The sequence below is a fragment of the Coregonus clupeaformis genome, chromosome 10 (assembly GCF_020615455.1).
Source record: "Coregonus clupeaformis isolate EN_2021a chromosome 10, ASM2061545v1, whole genome shotgun sequence".
Taxonomy (NCBI): Eukaryota; Metazoa; Chordata; class Actinopteri; order Salmoniformes; family Salmonidae; genus Coregonus; species Coregonus clupeaformis.
Window position 1 is genome coordinate 8,040,247 of NC_059201.1, and position 20,979 is coordinate 8,061,225.

The 20,979-nt window shown below is 41.3% G+C and overlaps 1 protein-coding gene across 7 annotated transcripts in view; it reads left to right on the forward strand.

Moving 5' to 3' along the window:
* The window catches only part of LOC121574920 (immunoglobulin-like and fibronectin type III domain-containing protein 1), a 32,076-nt gene extending 11,474 nt beyond the window's left edge, over positions 1-20,602 (forward strand). For 4 of the 7 annotated variants that reach the window (XM_045222843.1, XM_045222845.1, XM_045222846.1 and 1 more), the window contains 21 exons: positions 2,541-2,680; positions 2,854-2,953; positions 4,761-4,836; positions 4,966-5,152; positions 5,294-5,407; positions 7,571-7,739; positions 8,285-8,557; positions 8,791-9,033; positions 9,346-9,405; positions 12,286-12,351; positions 13,860-13,975; positions 14,161-14,302; positions 14,397-14,690; positions 14,812-15,111; positions 15,632-15,811; positions 16,132-16,260; positions 16,451-16,530; positions 18,042-18,234; positions 19,252-19,548; positions 19,768-20,088; positions 20,213-20,602. In XM_045222843.1, the coding sequence (XP_045078778.1) occupies positions 2,541-2,680; positions 2,854-2,953; positions 4,761-4,836; positions 4,966-5,152; positions 5,294-5,407; positions 7,571-7,739; positions 8,285-8,557; positions 8,791-9,033; positions 9,346-9,405; positions 12,286-12,351; positions 13,860-13,975; positions 14,161-14,302; positions 14,397-14,690; positions 14,812-15,111; positions 15,632-15,811; positions 16,132-16,260; positions 16,451-16,530; positions 18,042-18,234; positions 19,252-19,548; positions 19,768-20,088; positions 20,213-20,217 (3,485 nt within the window). In that variant the 3' untranslated portion in view covers positions 20,218-20,602. The remainder of the gene's footprint in view (positions 1-2,540; positions 2,681-2,853; positions 2,954-4,760; positions 4,837-4,965; positions 5,153-5,293; positions 5,408-7,570; positions 7,740-8,284; positions 8,558-8,790; positions 9,034-9,345; positions 9,406-12,285; positions 12,352-13,859; positions 13,976-14,160; positions 14,303-14,396; positions 14,691-14,811; positions 15,112-15,631; positions 15,812-16,131; positions 16,261-16,450; positions 16,531-18,041; positions 18,235-19,251; positions 19,549-19,767; positions 20,089-20,212) is intronic. The other 3 variants (XM_045222847.1, XM_045222849.1, XM_045222848.1) reach the window with 2 other exon arrangements.
* Positions 20,603-20,979: the final 377 nt, after the last annotated feature.

Sequence of the window (20,979 nt, forward strand, 5' to 3'; positions counted from 1 at the left end):
AGACTGAATTGAATAAAACAAATCAAATAGGGTCCCCAAATATGGGGACTTTACATTTAAGAGTCAAACCACAGAACTTGGAGTGGCGAGTTTGACAATGCCTGTCAGGGAGGCCTAGCTCCCTCCAATTCTTAATTTCCCTACATTTCTCAGACTAAATGTTTGTTACAGTCAAAAATCGCTTAAAAACCTGCCTATGATAGCCTATTGCTTGTCCCATCAAACATTATGCTCTAGAACATGTTAAGAACAAACGCCAGTCTGGTCATCGTTGTACAATTCATTTCGAAATGTGTGTTTGGTATCGCCAACCTGTTCCACTCACCGTCGCTCTCACTCCCAGACTTCTACCTCTTTGGGTTTTATGGTGAACTACACTCAAAAGGTGTATTGTCGCCACCAACTGGACCGGGATAAAAAATTAACAAAAGAAAAGTACATTCCATACAGGAAGGGAAAATTAACATGAATCCCCATACACTACAAAAAAATATGAATAGAAATATATACATTCCCACTCCTTCAGTCCTTCAAAAACTAAAATACGAGACAGTACTCCATGAAGCTCTTCAGATGTCAAACCTTTTAATCCCAGAAAGAGTTCAGCTGCAGAAGCAATGATGTCAATCTTTTTTGACTTCCCTTCAACTTGTGCAGTTCCATTTTCCTCACATGAACAATTTCTGGATCCTGCTGTTGATACTCCATTGTAGGCCTACCGGTCTTCACTACCACCGGACCTTCAAAGCTACTCGATCCTCCTACCCTTTAGAGAGCCTCTGCATATCTCAACTGCCCTGATTTAAGCAACCTCATTCTCTTTTCCACTAATTGGGCACTCCAAGGATTGTGCTTCATGCTCTCCACTACAGTTACAACATTTTGCTCCTCTCTTCTACTAAACATGTGAAATCCCCTTCCTAGTGGTCTTTCCCACACATCGGCTTCTCACGTCTACAGACACTTCTTATTTGTCAAAACATTTTACACCAAGAACAGGATAGTACACGTATCCCAGTTACACTCCAGTAGGGAGCGACTCCACATTAAAAAACACTAGGACATACAAACTCTTCTCCTTCCTGCCAATAACCATACGATTCATCCTCTGTGCATCGACCACTCCTGGAATTTTCCTTAATAGAGCAATGTCAACATCCTCCAAGACAGAAATGACTCCCATGACAGGTGCCTCAAAGCATGATACATTAATCCAACAGATGTTTTTTGTGATCCGCAGAAACACAAGAAATCAGAACTAGCCCACGTCTCATAACATTCACTGATTTAACTCAAAGCTTTCTCCATCATTTGGGATGTTTCGAACTGGTTCCACAAGTAAGGCATATTCATCTCTTTCAAAAAGTGCACTCCTACCATATACAATGGTGGTATTGTCAAAACTATAAGTATTATTTCCCACACCAATTTTGCTTATTTTTCCATTCTTCTGGACCAAAATCCATTCCTCCTTATTTCCACCGCCATGAGGTTCAAGCTCCACATCCTCCATATTTCTCTATTGCCACCTGCTGTGCAGGAATAATATTAAATCAATGCCTACTCTAACCCCACGACGATAAACGGTGGAGCGTGTGCCCGTGAAGTTCGCGGCTTTTTAAGCAAAAGTTGCGCACCTCTCATTATTTGGTTTCTGCCTTTTTAAACGTTTTTGTTAACGTTAATGTTGATTCAAATTAGGTCTTTATAATGTGTAATGAGGGAATTATTGGCCATTGTGATCACTTTCTATTGAAAATATAGGCTACCTGTTTTAGGTGATAAGGGTTTTTGCCAGGTTAGGGCAGGCATTTTGAAGATGCCTATGTCCGTCATTCTAGGACAGCTGATGGGAGTGAACATGTTTGTTGCTACAGAGCTCTGCCAGTAATAACAAAGTATGTGTGCGTTTGCCTTTGTAGTGTAGTGTATTAAGATTATGACTTTGTTAATGGTTTTAAGTGGAACCTGAGAGGATGTTTATTTAGTGTCAGAGGGAATGGTTTTAGTGTGACACCCCACATAGGACAGAGAAGTCTGTGTGTTGTAGATAGGGGATTGGACAGTAGAGGGAGCCACCCATATTTTGGGGAAGATTATATATACTGGGTTTAAACGAAGAAGAGGTTAGAGCAGACATTGTAATTTGGGAACCACTGCTCTCCGGGTGATCTGGACACCTGTACACTTATGCTGAAATCTTGTGATATGAATAAAACTTATGATCAAAGTTCAGTATAAGCGTACTCCTTTGTTTAACAGCAATAATTAGCAACATTGACTTGACACTACAGTAGCCTACTCATGTCGAGTTATTATAGTATCGTCCAAGTAAGATGATTGTTTTTCCACCAAGTATTTTTGTCAAAATATGTAGGTTATATGTATACAGTTAATAGCCAACATTTCCAGTTGCACCTCTATTTGTACCATGGCCCCTCTCAAGACGTCCTGAATAGTCTAAATGAATTAACTTGAATAAACTACCCTGCCTTTGTACTAAATTGCTTCCTCTTTTCACACAACTTTTTTGTTTTCAGGTAAATTCGCCTTCTTCAAAGCCCTGGTTGTTGGAGATCCAGAACCAACCGTGACATGGGGCAGAAATAATGGAGATGTGTCAGATACATCGAAATATGTAACAAAATATGACCCTGCTACTCGTGAGCACTTATTTGAGGCAAGTAAGAACAGTAACCACATTATATGGATGCACAATAATGTGAAAAATACATTGTACAAATATTTATGAAAAATGAAATCAATCACCCATTTTGTTCAAATAATGATTGCATGCAGGCTGGAGCTCTTTAAATGACTTCACATCAAGAACTGTGTTTGTTTTTTCAACAGATGGCCAATGTACAACCAGAACAAGCAGACACCTACAAATGCTTTGCAGCTAATGAGTTTGGAAGAGCAGTGGTCACAGTGGTCCTCAATGTTATTGAAGGTAAGAGGCCAGATGAAAATGTTTGCTATGGAAAGAGGGGTAGTGTTAACTTGAGGTTTGCACTTTTTTTCACATAAATTGCTAATTAAATAAGAATAAATGCATTGATTAAACAAAGTCTGGAAAAAATATGCCAATGTACTGTACAGTGGGGGGAAAAAGTATTTAGTCAGCCACCAATTGTGCATGTTCTCCCACTTAAAAAGATGAGAGAGGCCTGTAATTTTCATCATAGGTACACGTCAACTATGACAGACAAAATTAGATTTTTTTTCTCCAGAAAATCACATTGTAGGATTTTTTATGAATTTATTTGCAAATTATGGTGGAAAATAAGTATTTGGTCACCTACAAACAAGCAAGATTTCTGGCTCTCACAGACCTGTAACTTCTTCTTTAAGAGGCTCCTCTGTCCTCCACTCGTTACCTGTATTAATGGCACCTGTTTGAACTTGTTATCAGTATAAAAGACACCTGTCCACAACCTCAAACAGTCACACTCCAAACTCCACTATGGCGAAGACCAAAGAGCTGTCAAAGGACACCAGAAACAACATTGTAGACCTGCACCAGGCTGGGGAGACTGAATCTGCAATAGGTAAGCAGCATGGTTTGAAGAAATCAACTGTGGGAGCAATTATTAGGAAATGGAAGACATACAAGACCACTGATAATCTCCCTCGATCTGGGGCTCCACGCAAGATCTCACCCCGTGGGGTCAAAATGATCACAAGAACGGTGAGCAAAAATCCCAGAACCACACGGGGGGACCTAGTGAATGACCTGCAGAGAGCTGGGACCAAAGTAACAAAGCCTACCATCAGTAACACACTACGCCGCCAGGGACTCAAATCCTGCAGTGCCAGACGTGTCCCCCTGCTTAAGCCAGTACATGTCCATGCCCATCTGAAGTTTGCTAGAGTGCATTTGGATGATCCAGAAGAGGATTGGGAGAATGTCATATGGTCAGATGAAACCAAAATAGAACATTTTGGTAAAAACTCAACTCGTCGTGTTTGGAGGACAAAGAATGCTGAGTTGCATCCAAAGAACACCATACCTACTGTGAAGCATGGGGATGGAAACATCATGCTTTGTGGCTGTTTTTCTGCAAAGGGACCAGGACAACTGATCCGTGTAATGGAAAGAATGAATGGGGCCATGTATCGTGAGATTTTGAGTGAAAACCTCCTTCCATCAGCAAGGGCATTGAAGATGAAACGTGGCTGGGTCTTTCAGCATGACAATTATCCCAAACACACCGCCCGGGCAACGAAGGAGTGGCTTCGTAAGAAGCATTTCAAGGTCCTGGAGTGGCCTAGCCAGTCTCCAGATGTCAACCCCATAGAAAATCTTTGGAGGGAGTTGAAAGTCTGTGTTGCCCAGCGACAGCCCCAAAACATCACTGCTCTAGAGGAGATCTGCATGGAGGAATAGGCCAAAATACCAGCAACAGTGTGTGAAAACCTTGTGAAGACTTACAGAAAACGTTTGACCTGTGTCATTGCCAACAAAGGGTATATAACAAAGTATTGAGAAACTTTTGTTATTGACCAAATACTTATTTTCCACCATAATTTGCAAATAAATTCATTAAAAATCCTACAATGTGATTTTCTGGAAAAAAAATCTCATTTTGTCTGTCATAGTTGACGTGTACCTATGATGAAAATTACAGGCCTCTCTCATCTTTTTAAGTGGGAGAACTTGCACAATTGGTGGCTGACAAAATACTTTTTTCCCCACTGTATGTCCTTGTTCAAGTCTTTATAATAGTAGCTCAAAATATAATCTTTCTATCTTTTAGTTGGGTTCAAGAAAGCACAAGCGGACTTACAGGTGCAAGCTGTTGGAGATTTTAAATCTGTACTGAAGAGAAAAAGGTATTTTTTTAAACTGACATTGCCATGGTTTTATTTATATTTCAGTAACAACTGCGTATGGTTTATTTAAACTTTTATTAACCATAAACATAATCATTGAGGACCATTATTTTTTTGGGGTCATACTAGTAAAATTCGTCCCAAAATGGAAAAGAAAGAAGATGGAGAAATAGATCCAAAGTTTTGGGAACTCTTGTTAAGTGCTGACAAGAAAGACTATGAGAGCCTGATGTTGGAGTTTGGAGTCACTGACTTCCGCTTTATGCTGAAGACACTGAATGAGATGAAGAAGGAGAGGGAGGAAGAGCAAGCTCAGGTATAATGTTATAATGTTATTTACAATATCACAAGCTTATATTCCTGAGATCATAGAGAGTTCAGGGGGCTGAGTAAATCTTGATATTAAAGTAGTGGTCAATGTCGTTTCTCTTTTTAATTCATATTTTTGTTTATTCAGTTCATTCAAAACCTATCTAACCTGAAACATATTGAAGTTGGACCCGATGGCTCTGCAACCTTTACAATAGACATGGATCTCATTGAACAAAGCAGCAGAATCTTCCTCTACAAGGTTAGACTAATGGAAGAAGGTTGAACATACAGATGTAGGATCTTAATTTGAGCCAGTTTGCTACAGCAGAAATATAATCCTGCAGCAACAGGAAATGTGAATTATTATGTGGATTATATTGAACGAACATTTTTGTAGGGATTAACAGATTTTTTGTTAAGGCAAATCAAGTCTGAATTTTCAAAGTGAAAATGACAAACTTTAGAAGCCTTTTTCAAACTGAAAATATATTCAAAGTTTGCATTTCCTGCCGAGCAGGAAAATTCTCAGCAACGAAATTAAGATCCTACATCTGTTTGCACATAAGTCAATAACTAGTCAATCTATCTACAGTGGGGAGAACAAGTATTTGATACACTGCCGATTTTGCAGGTTTTCCTACTTACAAAGCATGTAGAGGTTTGTAATTTTTTATCATAGGTACACTTCAATTGTGAGAGACGGAATCTAACAAAAATCCAGAAAATCACATTGTATGATTTTTAAGTAATTCATTTACATTTTATTGCATGACATAAGTATTTGATACATCAGAAAAGCAGAACATAATATTTGGTACAGAAACCTTTGTTTGCAATTACAGAGATCATATGTTTCCTGTAGGTCTTGACCAGGTTTGCACACACGGCAGCAGGGATTTTGGCCCACTCCTCCATACAGACCTTCTCCAGATCCTTCAGGTTTCGGGCCTGTCGCTGGGCAATACGGACTTTCAGCTCCCTCCAAAGATTTTCTATTGGGTTCAGGTCTGGAGACTGGCTAGGCCACTCCAGGACCTTGAGATGCTTCTTACAGAGCCACTCCTTAGTTGCCCTGGCTGTGTGTTTCGGGTCATTGTAATGCTGGAAGACCCAGACACGACCCATCTTCAATGCTCTTACTGAGGGAAGGAGGTTGTTGGCCAAGATCTCGCGATACATGGCCCCATCCATCCTCCCCTCAATATGGTGCAGTCGTCCTGTCCCCTTTGCAGAAAAGCATCCCCAAATAATGATGTTTCCACCTCCATGCTCCACGGTTGGGATGGCGTTCTTGGGGTTGTACTCATCCTTCTTCTTCCTCCAAACACGGCGAGTGGAGTTTAGACCAAAAAGCTCTATTTTTGTCTCATCAGACCACATTACCTTCTCCTATTCCACCTCTGGATCATCCAGATGGTCATTGGCTAACTTCAGACGGGCCTGGACGTGCGCTGGCTTGAGCAGGGGGACCTTGCGTGCACTGCAGGATTTTAATCCATGACGGCGTAGTGTGTTACTAATGGTTTTCTTTAAGACTATGGTCCCAGCTCTCTTCAGGTCATTGACCAGGTCCTGCCGTGTAGTTCTGGGCTGATCCCTCACCTTCCTCATGATCATTGATGCCCCACGAGGTGAGATCTTGCATGGAGCCCCAGGCCGAGGGTGATTGACCGTCATCTTGAACTTCTTCCATTTTCTAATGATTGCGCCAACAGTTGTTGCCTTCTCACCAAGCTGCTTGCCTATTGTCCTGTAGCCCATTCCAGCCTTGTGCAGGTCTATAATTGTATCCCTGATGTCCTTACACAGCTCTCTGGTCTTGGCCGTTTGATTGAGTGTGTTGACAGGTGTCTTTTATACAGGTAACGAGTTCAAACAGGTGCAGTTAATACAGATAATGAGTGGAGAATAGGAGGGCTTCTTAAAGAAAAACGAACAGGTCTTTGAGAGCCGGAATTTTTTATCAAATACTTATGTCATGCAATAAAATGCAAATTAATTACTTAAAAATCATACAATGTGATTTTCTGGATTTTTGTTTTAGATTCCGTCTCTCACAGTTGAAGTGTACCTATGATAAAAATGACAGACCTCTACATTCTTTGTAAGTAGGAAAACCTGCAAAATCGGCAGTGTATCAAATACTTGTTCTCCCCACTGTATGTACCTTGTGTCACTCTATCACAATGTAAATTGCTACCATCGTTCATTTTATACCAGTAATCTGTTGGTGAATGAATGAATGCTACCAATGACACAGTATGTACCTTGAGTTTCTACCGTTTATGTGAACAGACTTAAAGTTGCAGTAAAATCCACAGTAAAAGACTTGACAAAGACAGTACAGTTCTGTTGCTGATGACAGTTGTTCATTCCACTGTGTTTTCCCAAGAGAAAAAGTATTTTACAATTCTCCCCACAGGATGGAGTGATGATTCCATACACCAAGGAATTGGGAGATTCAATGAAACACAGCCTTAAGATAGTGGGCCGAAAATATCAGTTCAGCGTAAGGGATCTGTTTCCTGATGACGCTGGGCTCTACCAGGTGGATGTTGAGGACGTAAATGTATTCTCCACCGATTTTAAGAGTAAGTTCAGGAATACACTCTTAGAAAAAAAGGGTTCCAAAAGGGTTCTTCAGCGGTCCCCATGGGAGAACCCTTTTTGGTTCCAGGTAGAACCCTTTTTGGTTCCATGTAGAACCCTCTGTAGAAAGGGTTCTACATGGAACCCTAAATGGTTCTACCTGGAACCAAAAGGGTTCTACCAGCAACCAAACATGATTCTTCAAAGGGTTACCCTATTGCGACAGTCGAAGAACCCTTTATGGTTCTAGATAACACCTTTTTTTCTAAGAGTGTATCCATCCACACACCTTAGGTCAATATTCCCAGTGTTATGTAGAGCAATAACAATGGATGACTATTTTGCAAGCAACGTATGTGCAATAATTGAATAATTTAATACAGACATTGTATCCAGTCTGAATGAGAATGGGTTTAAGTGTATCTAAAATATTATATACAGTACATATATAAATAAAAATAGGAAGGAAAAATGTCTGCCATGCATGTTTAGTTATTAATAAACTGGGTACCAGATTGCTCGCTTATCAATGACGTGTCTTTTTCAGTTCCCATGGTGGACTTCCTGGTCAAGATTCAGGAGTGTAAGGCCATGGAGAGAGAGGATGCTGTGTTTGAGTGTGTCCTGTCACAACCCTTCAGCAAGATCATGTGGGTTGGCAAGAACTTACCATTGGAGGCAGGGGACAAATATGATATTGAGGTTTCAGAAGACAAGCTCATCCACAGACTAATCATTAAAGACGTTGCAATGGTGGACAAAGGCATCTATGCAGCTGTGGCAGGAATCAAATCTTGCAATGCCTTTCTTGTTGTTGAAGGTAAGATGATGTACTGCACCAGTACCATTTCGCTGTCATTCCACTCCATGTTGACTCCATGTTGACTCCATGTTGACTCCATGTTGACTCCATGTTGACTCCATGTTGACTCCAAGTTGACTCCATGTTGACTCCATGTTGACTCCAAGTTGACTCCATGTTGACTCCATGTTGACTCCATGTTGACTCCGTGTTTGACTCACTCAATCTCTCCGGTCATGTCTTTGGTCCAGCCGACAAGAGTGAACCCGGCAAAAAGAAACAACGTAAAACCACAAGGGCCGGAGGAGCTGGAGTTGACCTGATGGCAATTGCCCAAGAGCAGGCCGTTAAAAACACAGCAGACAGAGAGGTGCTGATGGAGAAGGTGAAAGCAATCAAGGAAGAGAGAGCTGCTAATGACCCTGCAGCACCTGAGACTGGAGCTAAAGCTAAAGCTAAAGCTAAAGCTAAGGTGGTAGAGGCTTCCCAAACAGGTAAGGACACTGATTGCAAGTGTGACAGAGATCCAACTGAATCTTATTCCAAGTCATTTTGTAGAACAAACTCTTAAATTCTCTTTTCAGTCTTTTCTATTATCCATGTACAACACATGGACGTGTACGATAGAGTACATGCTTCTGTCTGTACTGTATCCTGATCATTAATATTATCTCATTCCAGGTCATTTTGTAGTTCATTGATATTTACGTTGAAGTATCATATAGCAGATATTTGGCATGGAATATATCATTTAAAATGCATTCCTGACCGTCATTGACTAGTTGTGATGGTGGTTAATACTGTAGGAGCACCAAAACAGGCACCGGCAGTTAAAGGGTCTGACCATAAATCTGTGGATAATAAGGGTAAGATACCATGAGGGATGTGTTTACCTCTGCATGGATACCATGTCAAATATGGAAGCCATTTGAGACATAATGGCTTTGACAGTTTGTGTGTTTTCCTCATGATTGAGTATCTTGTTTGTCTAATTCACAGCACTTCAAAACAACTGATACCTTATACAGTGCATTCGGAAAGTATTCAGACCCCTTGACTTTTTCCCTATTTGTTACGTTACAGCATTATTCTAAAATTGATTAAATTGTTTTTTTCCCTCATTAATCTACACACAATTCCCCATAATGGCAAAGCAAAAACAGGTTATAAGAATAAAATAAATGGAAATATCACATTTACATACGTATTCAGACCCTTTACTCAGTGCTTTGTTGAAGCACCTATGGCAGCAATTACAGTCTCAAGTCTTCTTGGGTATGACGCTACAAGCCTGGCACACCTGTATTTGGGGAGTTTCTCACATTCTTCTCTGCAGATCCTCTCAAGCTCTGGCAGGTTGGATGGGGAGCGTCGCTGCACAGCTATTTTCAGGTCTCTCCAGAGATGTTAGATCGGGTTCAAGTCCGGGATCTGGCTGGGCCACTCAAGGACAGTCAGAGACTTGTCCCGAAGCCATTCCTGCATTGTCTTGGCTGTGTGCTTGGGGTCGTAGTCCTGTTGGAAGGTGAACCTTCACCCCAGTCTGAGGTCCTGAGAGCTCTGGAGCAGGTTTTCATCAAGGATCTCTCTGTACTTTGCTCTGTTCATCTTTCCCTCTATCCTGACTAGTCTCCCAGTCACTGCCGCTGAAAAAAATCCCCACAGCATGATGCTGCCACCACCATGCTTCACCGTTGGGATGGTGCCAGGTTTCCTCCAGACATGACGCTTGGCATTCAGGCCAAAGAGTTCAATCTTGGTTTCATCTGACCAGATAATCTTGTTTCTCATGGTCCGAGAGTCTTTAGGTGCCTTTTGGCAAACTCCAAGCAACCTGTCATGCACCTTTTACTGAGGAGTGGCTTCCGTTTGGCCACGCTACAATAAAGGCCTGATTAGTGGAGTGCTGCAGGTATGGTTGTCCTTCTGGATGATTCTCCCATCTTCACAGAAGAACTCTGGAGCCATGTCAGAGTGCCCATCGGGTTCTTGGTCACCTCCCTGACCAAGGCCCTTCTCCCCTGATTGCTCAGTTTGGCCGGGCGGCCAGCTCTAGGAAGAGTCTTCTTGGTGGTTCTAAACTTCTTCTATTTAAGAATGATGGAGGCCACTGTGTTTTTGGGGACCTTCAATGCTGCAGAATGTTTACGGTACCCTTCCCCTCTATGGACAATTCCTTCGACCTCATGGCTTGGTTTTTGCTCTGACATGCACTGTCAACTGTGGGACCTTATATAGACAGGTGTGTGCCTTTCCAAATCATGTCCAATCAATTTAATTTACAACAGGTGGACTCCAATCAAGTTGTAGAAACATCTCAAGGATGATCAATGGAAACAGGATGCACCTGAGCTCAATTTCGAGTCTCATAGCAAAGGCTCTGAATACTTATGTAAATAAGGTATTTCAGTTTTTTTGTTTTTATAAATTAGCAAAAATTCTAAAAACCTGTTTTCGCTTTCTCATTATGGAGTATTGTGTGTAGATTAATGAGGACAATTTTTTATTTAATCAATTTTAGAACAAGGCTGTAATGTAATACAATTTTGAAAAAGTCTAACTACTTTCCGAATGCACTGTAGTGGTTTATAGACTAGACCAGTGTCTCTCCACCTCCAACCTCCAATCGGTGGACTGGCACATTGCTGACCGGTCCCTAGGATGGTTCACTAAGACTGATTCCATCAGCTCTAAAGTGCTAGTTTGAACAAAGTGGTCTTCTAAGGAGGAAGGACCACAGCTTACTGGGTTAAGAGGTTGAGAAACACTGCACTTGATTTTGGGTTTACCTTCATGATCAGCTAAGGTCAAGTCAACGTCTTTGGTTTGTTGTATTACACCATGATTCATAGTGTAATACATTCAGTGTCGTTGCTTGACTTTATTCTTTTGTTTTGTTCTGTTTGTTTACTAGACCGTTTCTGCTGCTTGGTTCTTATCCTTTATTGCAGAATGAACACAGACACTGTGCTTTCTAAAATGTGTTTTTTTTTCTGAAAGGCCCCGGAGTCTGCAACACCACTAAGCAAGGGGCACCACTAAGCAAGCGGCACCATGAAGACCAAGGTCCTCTCCAAATAGGTCAGGGACAAAAGTTATGTAGAAGTACAGATCAGGGTTGGGTTATAAAAAAATATCAGAAACTTTGAACATCCCACGGAGCACCATTAAATCCATTATTAAAAAATGGAAAGAATATAGCACCACATCAAACTTGCCAAGAGAGGGCTGCCCACCAAAACTCACGGACCAGGCAAGGAGAGCATTAATCAGAGAGGCAACAAAGAGACCAAAGATAACCCTAAAGGAGCTTTAAAGCTCCACAGCGGAGATTGGAGTATCTGTCCATAGGACCACTTTAAGCCATACACTCCACAGAGCTGGGCTTTACGGAAGAGTGGCCAGAAAAAAGCCATTACTTAAAGAAAAAAATAAGCAAACACATTTGGTGTTCGCCAAATGGCATGTGGGAGACTCCCCAAACGAATTGAAGAAGGTACTCTGGTCAGATGAGTCTAAAATACCTAAAAAACCTGCTTTGTCATTATGGGGTATTGTGTGTAGATTGATGAGGAAAAACATTAATTGTATGAGTTTCAGAATAAGGCTGTAACTTAACAAAATGTGGGAAAAGGGAAGGGGTCTGAACACTTTCCAAATGCACTGTATAGTATAACTGAATTGTAAAGTAGAGACTGAAGTGAAATATTTAAAACTGAGAGTTGTCTGGTTGTAATCATTAATAGGCCAGTCAAATAGTGAAGGCCCACCGGCGCCCACTGTGCCTGGCCAGCCAGTCGGAGACAGTACTGGTAAGACTTTGCGAGATTCAATTGAATATTGAATGGATGCAATAACATATATGAATAACATTATGCTATTCATATGAAATCACCTGTATCTGATTACTCAGGAATGTTTCTAATAAGTGGTAAGCGAGATATTGAGTATTGAATGGTTGCAATAACATATATGAATAACATTAAGTTATTCATATGAAATCATTTAAATTTTAATCTGAATTACTGAGGCTTTTTAGAGTGTTTCTACAATCAATTAATATATTACTGGCTCGTCAAAATGATTGCATTTAACTTTTTTTTGCATATGATCTCATACTCTTTTGGATGTGAATATATGAACTGAAACGCTTGCAGTGGTGTTTGTATATACAACAAAGGAAGAGGATGCCACAATAACCTGTACGTGAAAGCATACTTTAATCCTCAAACAACATTGACTTAGACTCTGAATTGCAGTTACCTTTTCTTCTGCGTTCTTCCCTCCTTGTCCTGGAGAGGCTTTTGTCCCATCCCAGCATAAACACGTCCTTGATGACTAGTTGATAGTCCAGGTGTGCCCTACTTAGATGTGTGGCGGGATGTGTAATGACATTGTGACTTTGATATATTCTCTGACCCCACATTGTGTGCATTTTGTCCGTTTACGGCTTGTTACTAAGAACCATATGTGGCCCTACTGAGAAACTGTTGATTATTAAACACTTCCTAATCCAGATCACACTAACATGATATTTAACTATGATAATGATATTTAACTATGTCTATGATAATGATATTTAACTATGATGATGATATTTAACTATGTCTATGATCATAATATTTAACCATGATAATGATATTTAACCATGACAATGATATTTAACCATGTCTCCATTAAGCAAGTGGAAACAGGTAATTGGGAAATGTTTGTCCAGCCAGAGTCTTAATACATGGCTCCAGTCCAGACTAGTAGTCTGTAGAAATTGTGATTCAATCATCAATTTCAAAGTAGCTTGTCTTATTTTTGTAAGGTAAGTGCATATACATGCATTAATATGCTGCTCAACGTGTTTTTAACACACATAGACCGAATGTATAAAAGCATTCACAGAACCAAATAAAAAACACTATTACATATAACATTATAAACAGGGTGGTTCAAGCCCTGAATGCTGATTGACTGACAGCCATGGTATATCAGACCGTATACTATTCATGTGAGAAAACATTTCTTTTTACTGCTCTAATTACGTTGGTAACCAGTTTACCTCGGGTTTTGTGATATATGGCCAATATACCATGGCTAAGGGCTGTGTCCAGGCACTCCACGTTGTGTCCGGCTTAAGAACAGCCCTTAGCCGTAGTATATTGGCCATATACCACACCTCCTCAGGCCTTATTGCTTCATTAGAAAATAGCAACAACAGAACGGTATCTTTACTTCATTATTTTCTTCTCAGTAGATTACTCCACTAGTAATAGCTGTGAATACAAACCAATGCATAGATGCTAATTGTTTTGTATATTGTGCTGTCTAGGATACAGCATTAAGAGTGGACTCTCGGATCTCTTCGCTCTCCGTGGCAAGAAAGGGGAACTGGTTTGTGAGATGAGCCATAAAGTTGATGGGGCCTGGTTCAAGGATGGAGAGAAGGTAATGGCTTTATAGTAGAAATTACTACAACAGTGTTCACGCGATTCAATTCCTTTGAATAGGTCGTCAAGTTGGTCCTGACACTGACCTGACCAGGAAAAAACTCCATAAGTGGACAAAACATTTCAATTGAGCTCTTTTTTTATCACAAACAATTTGACCTTACTTTGGCTTTGCCTTTTCAGTTATCCACCACAGATGGGCTAGCCATAGTGAAAGACGGAAAGAGACACACGCTGACCATTCATAACAGCAGTGAAGACGACGCTGGAGTCTATCACTTTGAAGCAGAAGGATTTAAATCAGAGGCAAAAGTCACTGTGGGAGGTATGACGGCTGTACATTGAACTCTACCTCACATTTTAGTTTGGTAGACTATGGAGCATTAAGCAGTCTTGTGTTTCTTTCTTTTACATCCTAGATGTGCCCGGCTTTGATGCTGATGACCTCCACAAGTTTTCTAAGCCTGTGACAGTAAAAGTGGGCCAGAATGCGTCCTGGAAGATGCCTTATACACCACAGGACAACTTGGAGGTGAAATGGTTTAAGGATGGCAAACAGCTGAAGGATGGTGGTGGGGTGAAGTTGGTGAAGGAGGTCAACCACAGCCGGCTGATGCTCCGGGAATGTTTGCGTTCTGACGCTGGGGAGATCAAGATTCAACTCAAAAACCCATTTGGCACTATAGAGGCCAAATCTCGACTGATTGTTCTTGGTGAGAAGACCAAATTGTTGTTGATTTTTCTATTGGCTATGTATGCAGTGACAATTCCACATCCAGAAATACTTCTGCAACACGATTGAGGTCATACTTTACCACAATGTGTCCCCGACAGGCAAGCCCGGCCCACCAGAAGGCCCAGTGGAAATCTTGGAGACCAACTCCACTGTGATTGAGCTGCAGTGGGGCACTCCTAAGGACAACGGTGGCTCCCCGCTGACTAACTACATCATTGAGCGCCAGCAGCTGGGACAGACAATGTGGAAGAAGATGGGGGATGTCGCAGCTGACAAAACCACCTACAGGGACAGGAATGTGGTTCATGGGAAACTGTACATCTACAAGATCTACGCAGTGAACCCAGAGGGGACCAGTGATGCACTGCAGACAGAGGAAACAATGGCTGGCGTACTGAGTGAGTAGAATCTGAAGAGAAACACCCTTATGCCAAATCATTGGTCTACATGCCGAAACATTGGTCCGCATGCCGAAACATTGGTCCGCATGTCCAAACATTGGTCCGCATGTCCAAACATTGGTCCGCATGTCCAAACATTGGTCCGCATGTCCAAACATTGGTCCGCATGTCCAAACATTGGTCCGCATGCCGAAACATTGGTCCGCATGTCCAAACATTGGTCCGCATGTCCAAACATTGGTCCACATGTCCAAACATTGGTCCGCATGCCGAAACATTGGTCCGCATGCCGAAACATTGGTCCTCATGTCCAAACATTGGTCCACATGTCCAAACATTGGTCCACATGTCCAAACATTGGTCCACATGTCCAAACATTGGTCCACTCACTCTATCAGTACCTGAGAGTGTAATAAAATGTGTTACTTGGGTGAGCCAATGGTGAGCCTCATTCCTCCATCTCTACCGTACTTGTTCATTGTTTTCATTATTATTTTATCTTATCTCCATGTATTAGTATTTGCTGGCCGACCAGGAGCACCCAAAGTGGTCAGCGCGTCAAAGACCTGCATCAACCTGAAATGGGAGCCCCCGGAAGATGACGGAGGAATTAAGATTGATGGCTATCAACTGGAGAAACGCAAGAAGGACACAGCTCAGTGGATCGCTTTGAACCCAGTCACTGAGCCTATTGAAGGTCTGGATTTCAGATTACAAATTGTTGGTCTTTTTTTAAATAGAGAATTTGACACATCACGCCCATCATCAGGTTGGCATTTATTGAGATGCCTCATGCTCTGCGGGGTAGTCACTAGCTGGCACAGTCACAAAGTCATACAATCTGATTTTAAACAAAACCTTAACCACACTGCTAACCCTAATGCCTAACCCTAACCTTAAATTAAGAACGTCAATCAAATAGATGTCAATCAGAATACTTTGTTCTGGAAGCTGGATGAAATAAGGATGCAGATGTTACCTTTCAAATGCATTTTCTTGTATATACTTCAACCATAGTGCTGGAGTACGCGGTGAAAGATGTTGTTGAGGGGGCGGAGTATGAGTTCAGGGTATCGGCCATCAATGTTTCTGGGGCGGGAGAGTTCAGTCTCCCCTCTGTGATGGTGACTGCAAAGAATCCCAACAGTAAGTCTCCTCAATTATCCATCTGCATGCAGTCTGTAGAAGTAAGAGATGACAATTTATTTGTCCACCAGCAATAAACTTAAAATGTTGTTAGCCTCAGTCCAGAGGAAGAAAATGACCTGGTAGAGCCAATGTGTGGCCAGTGTCGAACACTTCCTAAAAATACACTTCCTGTTTGTTTGTTTTTCAGTGAAGCCTACATTCAAAGATCCAGAGGACTTCATGGTGATCAGGGCGGGAAATTCTGTGAGAATCAAAGTTCTGTATGAGGTAATCAACAAAATAAAATAAAATGTATTGATCGTGCACACAGATGTGCAGATGCTATCGCTTGTGTTTCTAGCTACAACAGTGTCGGAATCCCTAGCAATAAAACATTAAAATAAAAAAACACACACATAATCCCCAAAAAATCAAAAATAAATTAGTAATTAAGAAAGCAATGTCAGAGACCGGAATATAAATGCACACTCATCAGCCAGTTTATTAGGTACACCACCATGTTCATGAAAAGGGTTCACTCCTACAGACAGTGAGTCACGTTTCCGTGGCTTGCTATATAAAGCAGGCAGACAGGCATCGAAGCATTCAGTTACTGTTTGATTGAACGTCAGAATGGGCAAAACGAGCGACTTTGAGCGTGGTATGTATGATCGTCGGTGCCAGACAGGCCGTTCCAGTATCTCAGAAACGGCTGGCCTACTGGGCTTTTCACAAGACAGTGTGTAGGGTTTACTGAGAATGGTATGACAAACAAAAAACATCCAGTCAGTGGCAGTCCTGTGGGCGAAAACAGCTCGTTGACGAGAGGTCGAAGGAGAATGGCAAGAATTGTGCAAACTAACAGGTGGGCCACAAACAGGCAAATAACGGTGCAGTACAACAGTTGTGTCTAAAACGGCATCTTGGAACGGATGGGCTATAGTAGCAGACGACCACACCGGGTTCCACTCCTATCAGCTAAAAACAAGAAGAAGCAGCTCCAGTGGGCACGAGATCACCATCACTGGACAATTGAGGAGTGGAAAAACATTGCCTTGTAATGGTCTGCTGATGGCAGTCAGGATTTAGAGTATGGGCCGCATCCTGACTGGTGTCAACGGTACAGGCTGGTGGAGGTGGTGTAATGGTGTGGAGAATGTTTTCCTGCCACACGTTAGGTCCCTTCATACCAAGTGAGCAACGTTTCCATGCCCGAAGAATTCAGGCTGTTCTTGCAGGAAAGGGGGGTCCGACCGCTACTAGATGAGTGTACCTAGTGGTGTGTAAAGATAGCATGGATATTATATGAATAGAAAAGGTGTGTACGGGCCTCCCAAGTGGCGCAGCGGTCTAAGGCACTGCATCGCAGTGCTAGAGGTGTTACTACAGACCCAGGTTCATTCCTGGGCTGTGCCACAACCGGCCGTGGCCGGGAGTCCCATAGGACGGTGCAAAATTAGCCCAGTGTCGTCCGGGTTAGGGGAGGGTTTGGCCAGGGGGGCTTTACTTGGCACATCGCACACTAGCGACTACTTGTGGCGAGCCGGGTGCCTGCAGGCTGACTCAAGTTGAACAGTGTTTCCTCCGACACATTGGATCTGGCGGGTGTTAACGAGCGCGGTTATGCGGGTCATGTTTCGGAGGACACATGACTCTCCCGAGCCTGTTGGGGAGTTGAAGCGATGAGACAAGATCAATAAAGGGGTGTAAAAAAACAAATAATGTACAACAGCAAAACATGTGGCAAATCCAACCAACAGTTGTTCTCTCTAATCTAATGCTGTTGAAATTGTCTTTAGGCTGAGCCTCCACCAGAGATCACTTGGATGAAGGACGATGAGCCTGTATCCGGTTTTATACAGATCATCAACACAGAGGGCTGTTCCCAGCTTGTGATCCCCTCATCAACACGCTCTGATTCAGGAAACTTCACCATTGTGGCTAAGAATAAAGTTGGAGAGGCCAGCTTTGACATTGAGGTCCTGGTCACAGGTAATTCCAAATACCCCTTTGTTATTATGTTCTACTGGCAAAAGAAGATATCCTTGTGTGACCTGGTTAGATTGTCCTACAAAACTTTGTTTGAACAAGACATGACTGTTGAAGTCTTCTACTGTTGAAATCTTCTACTGCTGAGGTCTTATACCGTTGAAGTCTTATGCTGTTGAGGTCTTCTACTGTTGAAGTCTTCTACTGTTGAATTCTTATACTTTGAAGTCTTATACTGTTGAAGTCTTCTACTGTTAAAATATTATACTGTTAAATTATTCTACTGTTGAAGTCTTCTACTGTTGAAGTATTCTACTGTTGAAGTATTCTACTGTTGAAATCTTCTACTGTTGAAGTATTCTACTGTTGAAGTATTCTACTGTTGAAGTCTTATACCGTTGAAGTCTTATACCGTTGAAGTCTTATACCGTTGAAGTCTTATACTGTTGAAGCCTTCTACTGTTGAATTCTTCTACTGTTGAAGTCTTGTACTGTTGAAGTCTTGTACTGTTGAAGTCTTGTACTGTTGAAGTCTTCTACTGTTGAAGTCTTATACTGTTGAAATATTCTACTGTTGAAATCTTATACTGTTGAAGTCTTCTACTGTTGAAGTCTTCTACTGTTGAAGTATTCTACTGTTGAAGTCTTCTACTGTTGAAGTATTCTACTGTTGAAATCTTATACTGTTGAAGTCTTCTACTGTTGAAGTCTTCTACTGTTGAAATATTCTACTGTTGAAATCTTATACTGTTGAAGTCTTCTACTGTTGAAGTCTTCTACTGTTGAAATATTCTACTGTTGAAGTATTCTACTGTTTAAGTCTTATACTGTTGTGGTCTTCTACTTTTGTGGTCTTCTCACTGGGACAAATTCTAAGTAATCTTGCACTTATCATATCAATCAGAGATTTAAAAAATGAATTACACAAGCACATCTTCATATAGGATTCAGTCTTGTCATATACTGCAAAACCTCTGTTAGCCTATGTAACTGATATTCTCCTCTCTTGTGTGGTGCCAGATGAGCCAAAGCCTCCCGGTGCAGTGGAGCTGGAGCAGATTGTCCATGGCAAAGTAATTGTGTCCTGGGAGGCCTCTCCAGACCAGGAGCTGGACAACAGGCTGTATTACATGGTGGCCGAGCACGACTCCAGCACACGCATGTGGCACACTGTGGCAGACCGCATCTTTGACAACTCATATACGGCCAATAACATCATGCCTGGAAGGGAGTACCACTTCAAAATCTATGCCAAGAACGACATGGGCATGTCAGACCCCTCCACGTCACCCACCTGGGGCATCAACAGCAACAGAAGTGAGTTCAGCTGTCAGTTTAGGTTTGGCTTAAAGTCTCTTTTAACCAAGTTTAATCAGACAATGGATTAGCATTGTTGGAAACAAGTGGCCTTTACTGGAATCCATAAATATAATGTGACATTAGTCTCCTGACTTGACTGAGATGAAATGGAATGTTTTCCAAATCCACAATTATGCTTTACCGTTTAAATGTCCTTTGTTATTTTTTTCTATCTAGTTCCTATAAACACAAACACGCCAGTGGCAGTCAGCTTTGAGAAAGCACCGTCTGTCCTGGTCCCCCTGAAGGTGCACTCACCACCAAAAGGATACCAGATGTACATGACCTGCGCCATCCGGGGATGCCCCACACCAAGCGTTACATGGCACCTGAACAACGTCTGCATCAATGGTGACAGCAACTACTACATCACCAACTCGTACGGCGTGTGCTCCATGTACATCCTTAGGGTCAGGCCCAAGGACGCCGGAGAATACAAAGTTGTGGCAGTTAACTCCTTCGGCAAGGCAGAGTGCTCCACTAAACTTGTTGTTAAAGGTAAGCCTCTGAAAATACGTATTTCTATTATAGAAGTGATGTCTGTGTTGATTTGGATACAATTTTTGTGATTATTTCATTACTAATTTTCTTAATTTTCTCTCTTTGTTTTTTTTCTTCACAGACTAAATCACATTGATGAATTACCTTGGATGTTTTCTTCTGCTCTCCTTGATTCTATGTAGAAAAATATATTCATTTAAGGAATATTTGAATATGTTAAGTAATATTTGAATATGTTAGAGTTTTGGTACATGTATGCTGGATACATGACTACATGTTGTGTATTACTCATTAGTTATGTTACTGGCCAACTTATCTTCAGTTGTCAGACAGACTTAGCTAATATTTGGTTTTTTGTTCCATTTACTATATTGACTGAATTATTTATCTCAAATTATAAGGAAATTAAATTGAAGCATTAAGTCATTATCAAGAATAGCACAATCTTTTTGTTTCTTTGAGAAATTCTAAAATGTACTTTGGAAAACTACAATAAATACAGCAATTGGCATTCTGGTCTGATGACTTTTCCTTCAGGTGAATACATAATGTATAAGTAATATAAGTAATATCTCTTTAGTCTTAATTTGATCACCCTGTTGCAGGAAATGTAAAACTTGTATTGTATTTGAGGTTTAAAAAGGCTTCTGAAGTTCGTAATTTCCACTTTGATATTTCAGACCTGATTTTCCCTAATGAAAAATGTATCAACCCCTACAGAAATGTATATTAATTATAATCCACATAATAATTCACATTCGCTGTTGTTGCAAACTGGCTCAAATTAGGATCCTACATCTGTAGTTATTTCATTGATAGGCCTATACAGTAAGTTATTCCTGAAACATTCTGAAATGACACAATGAACCTAATGGCCAGCACAGAGGC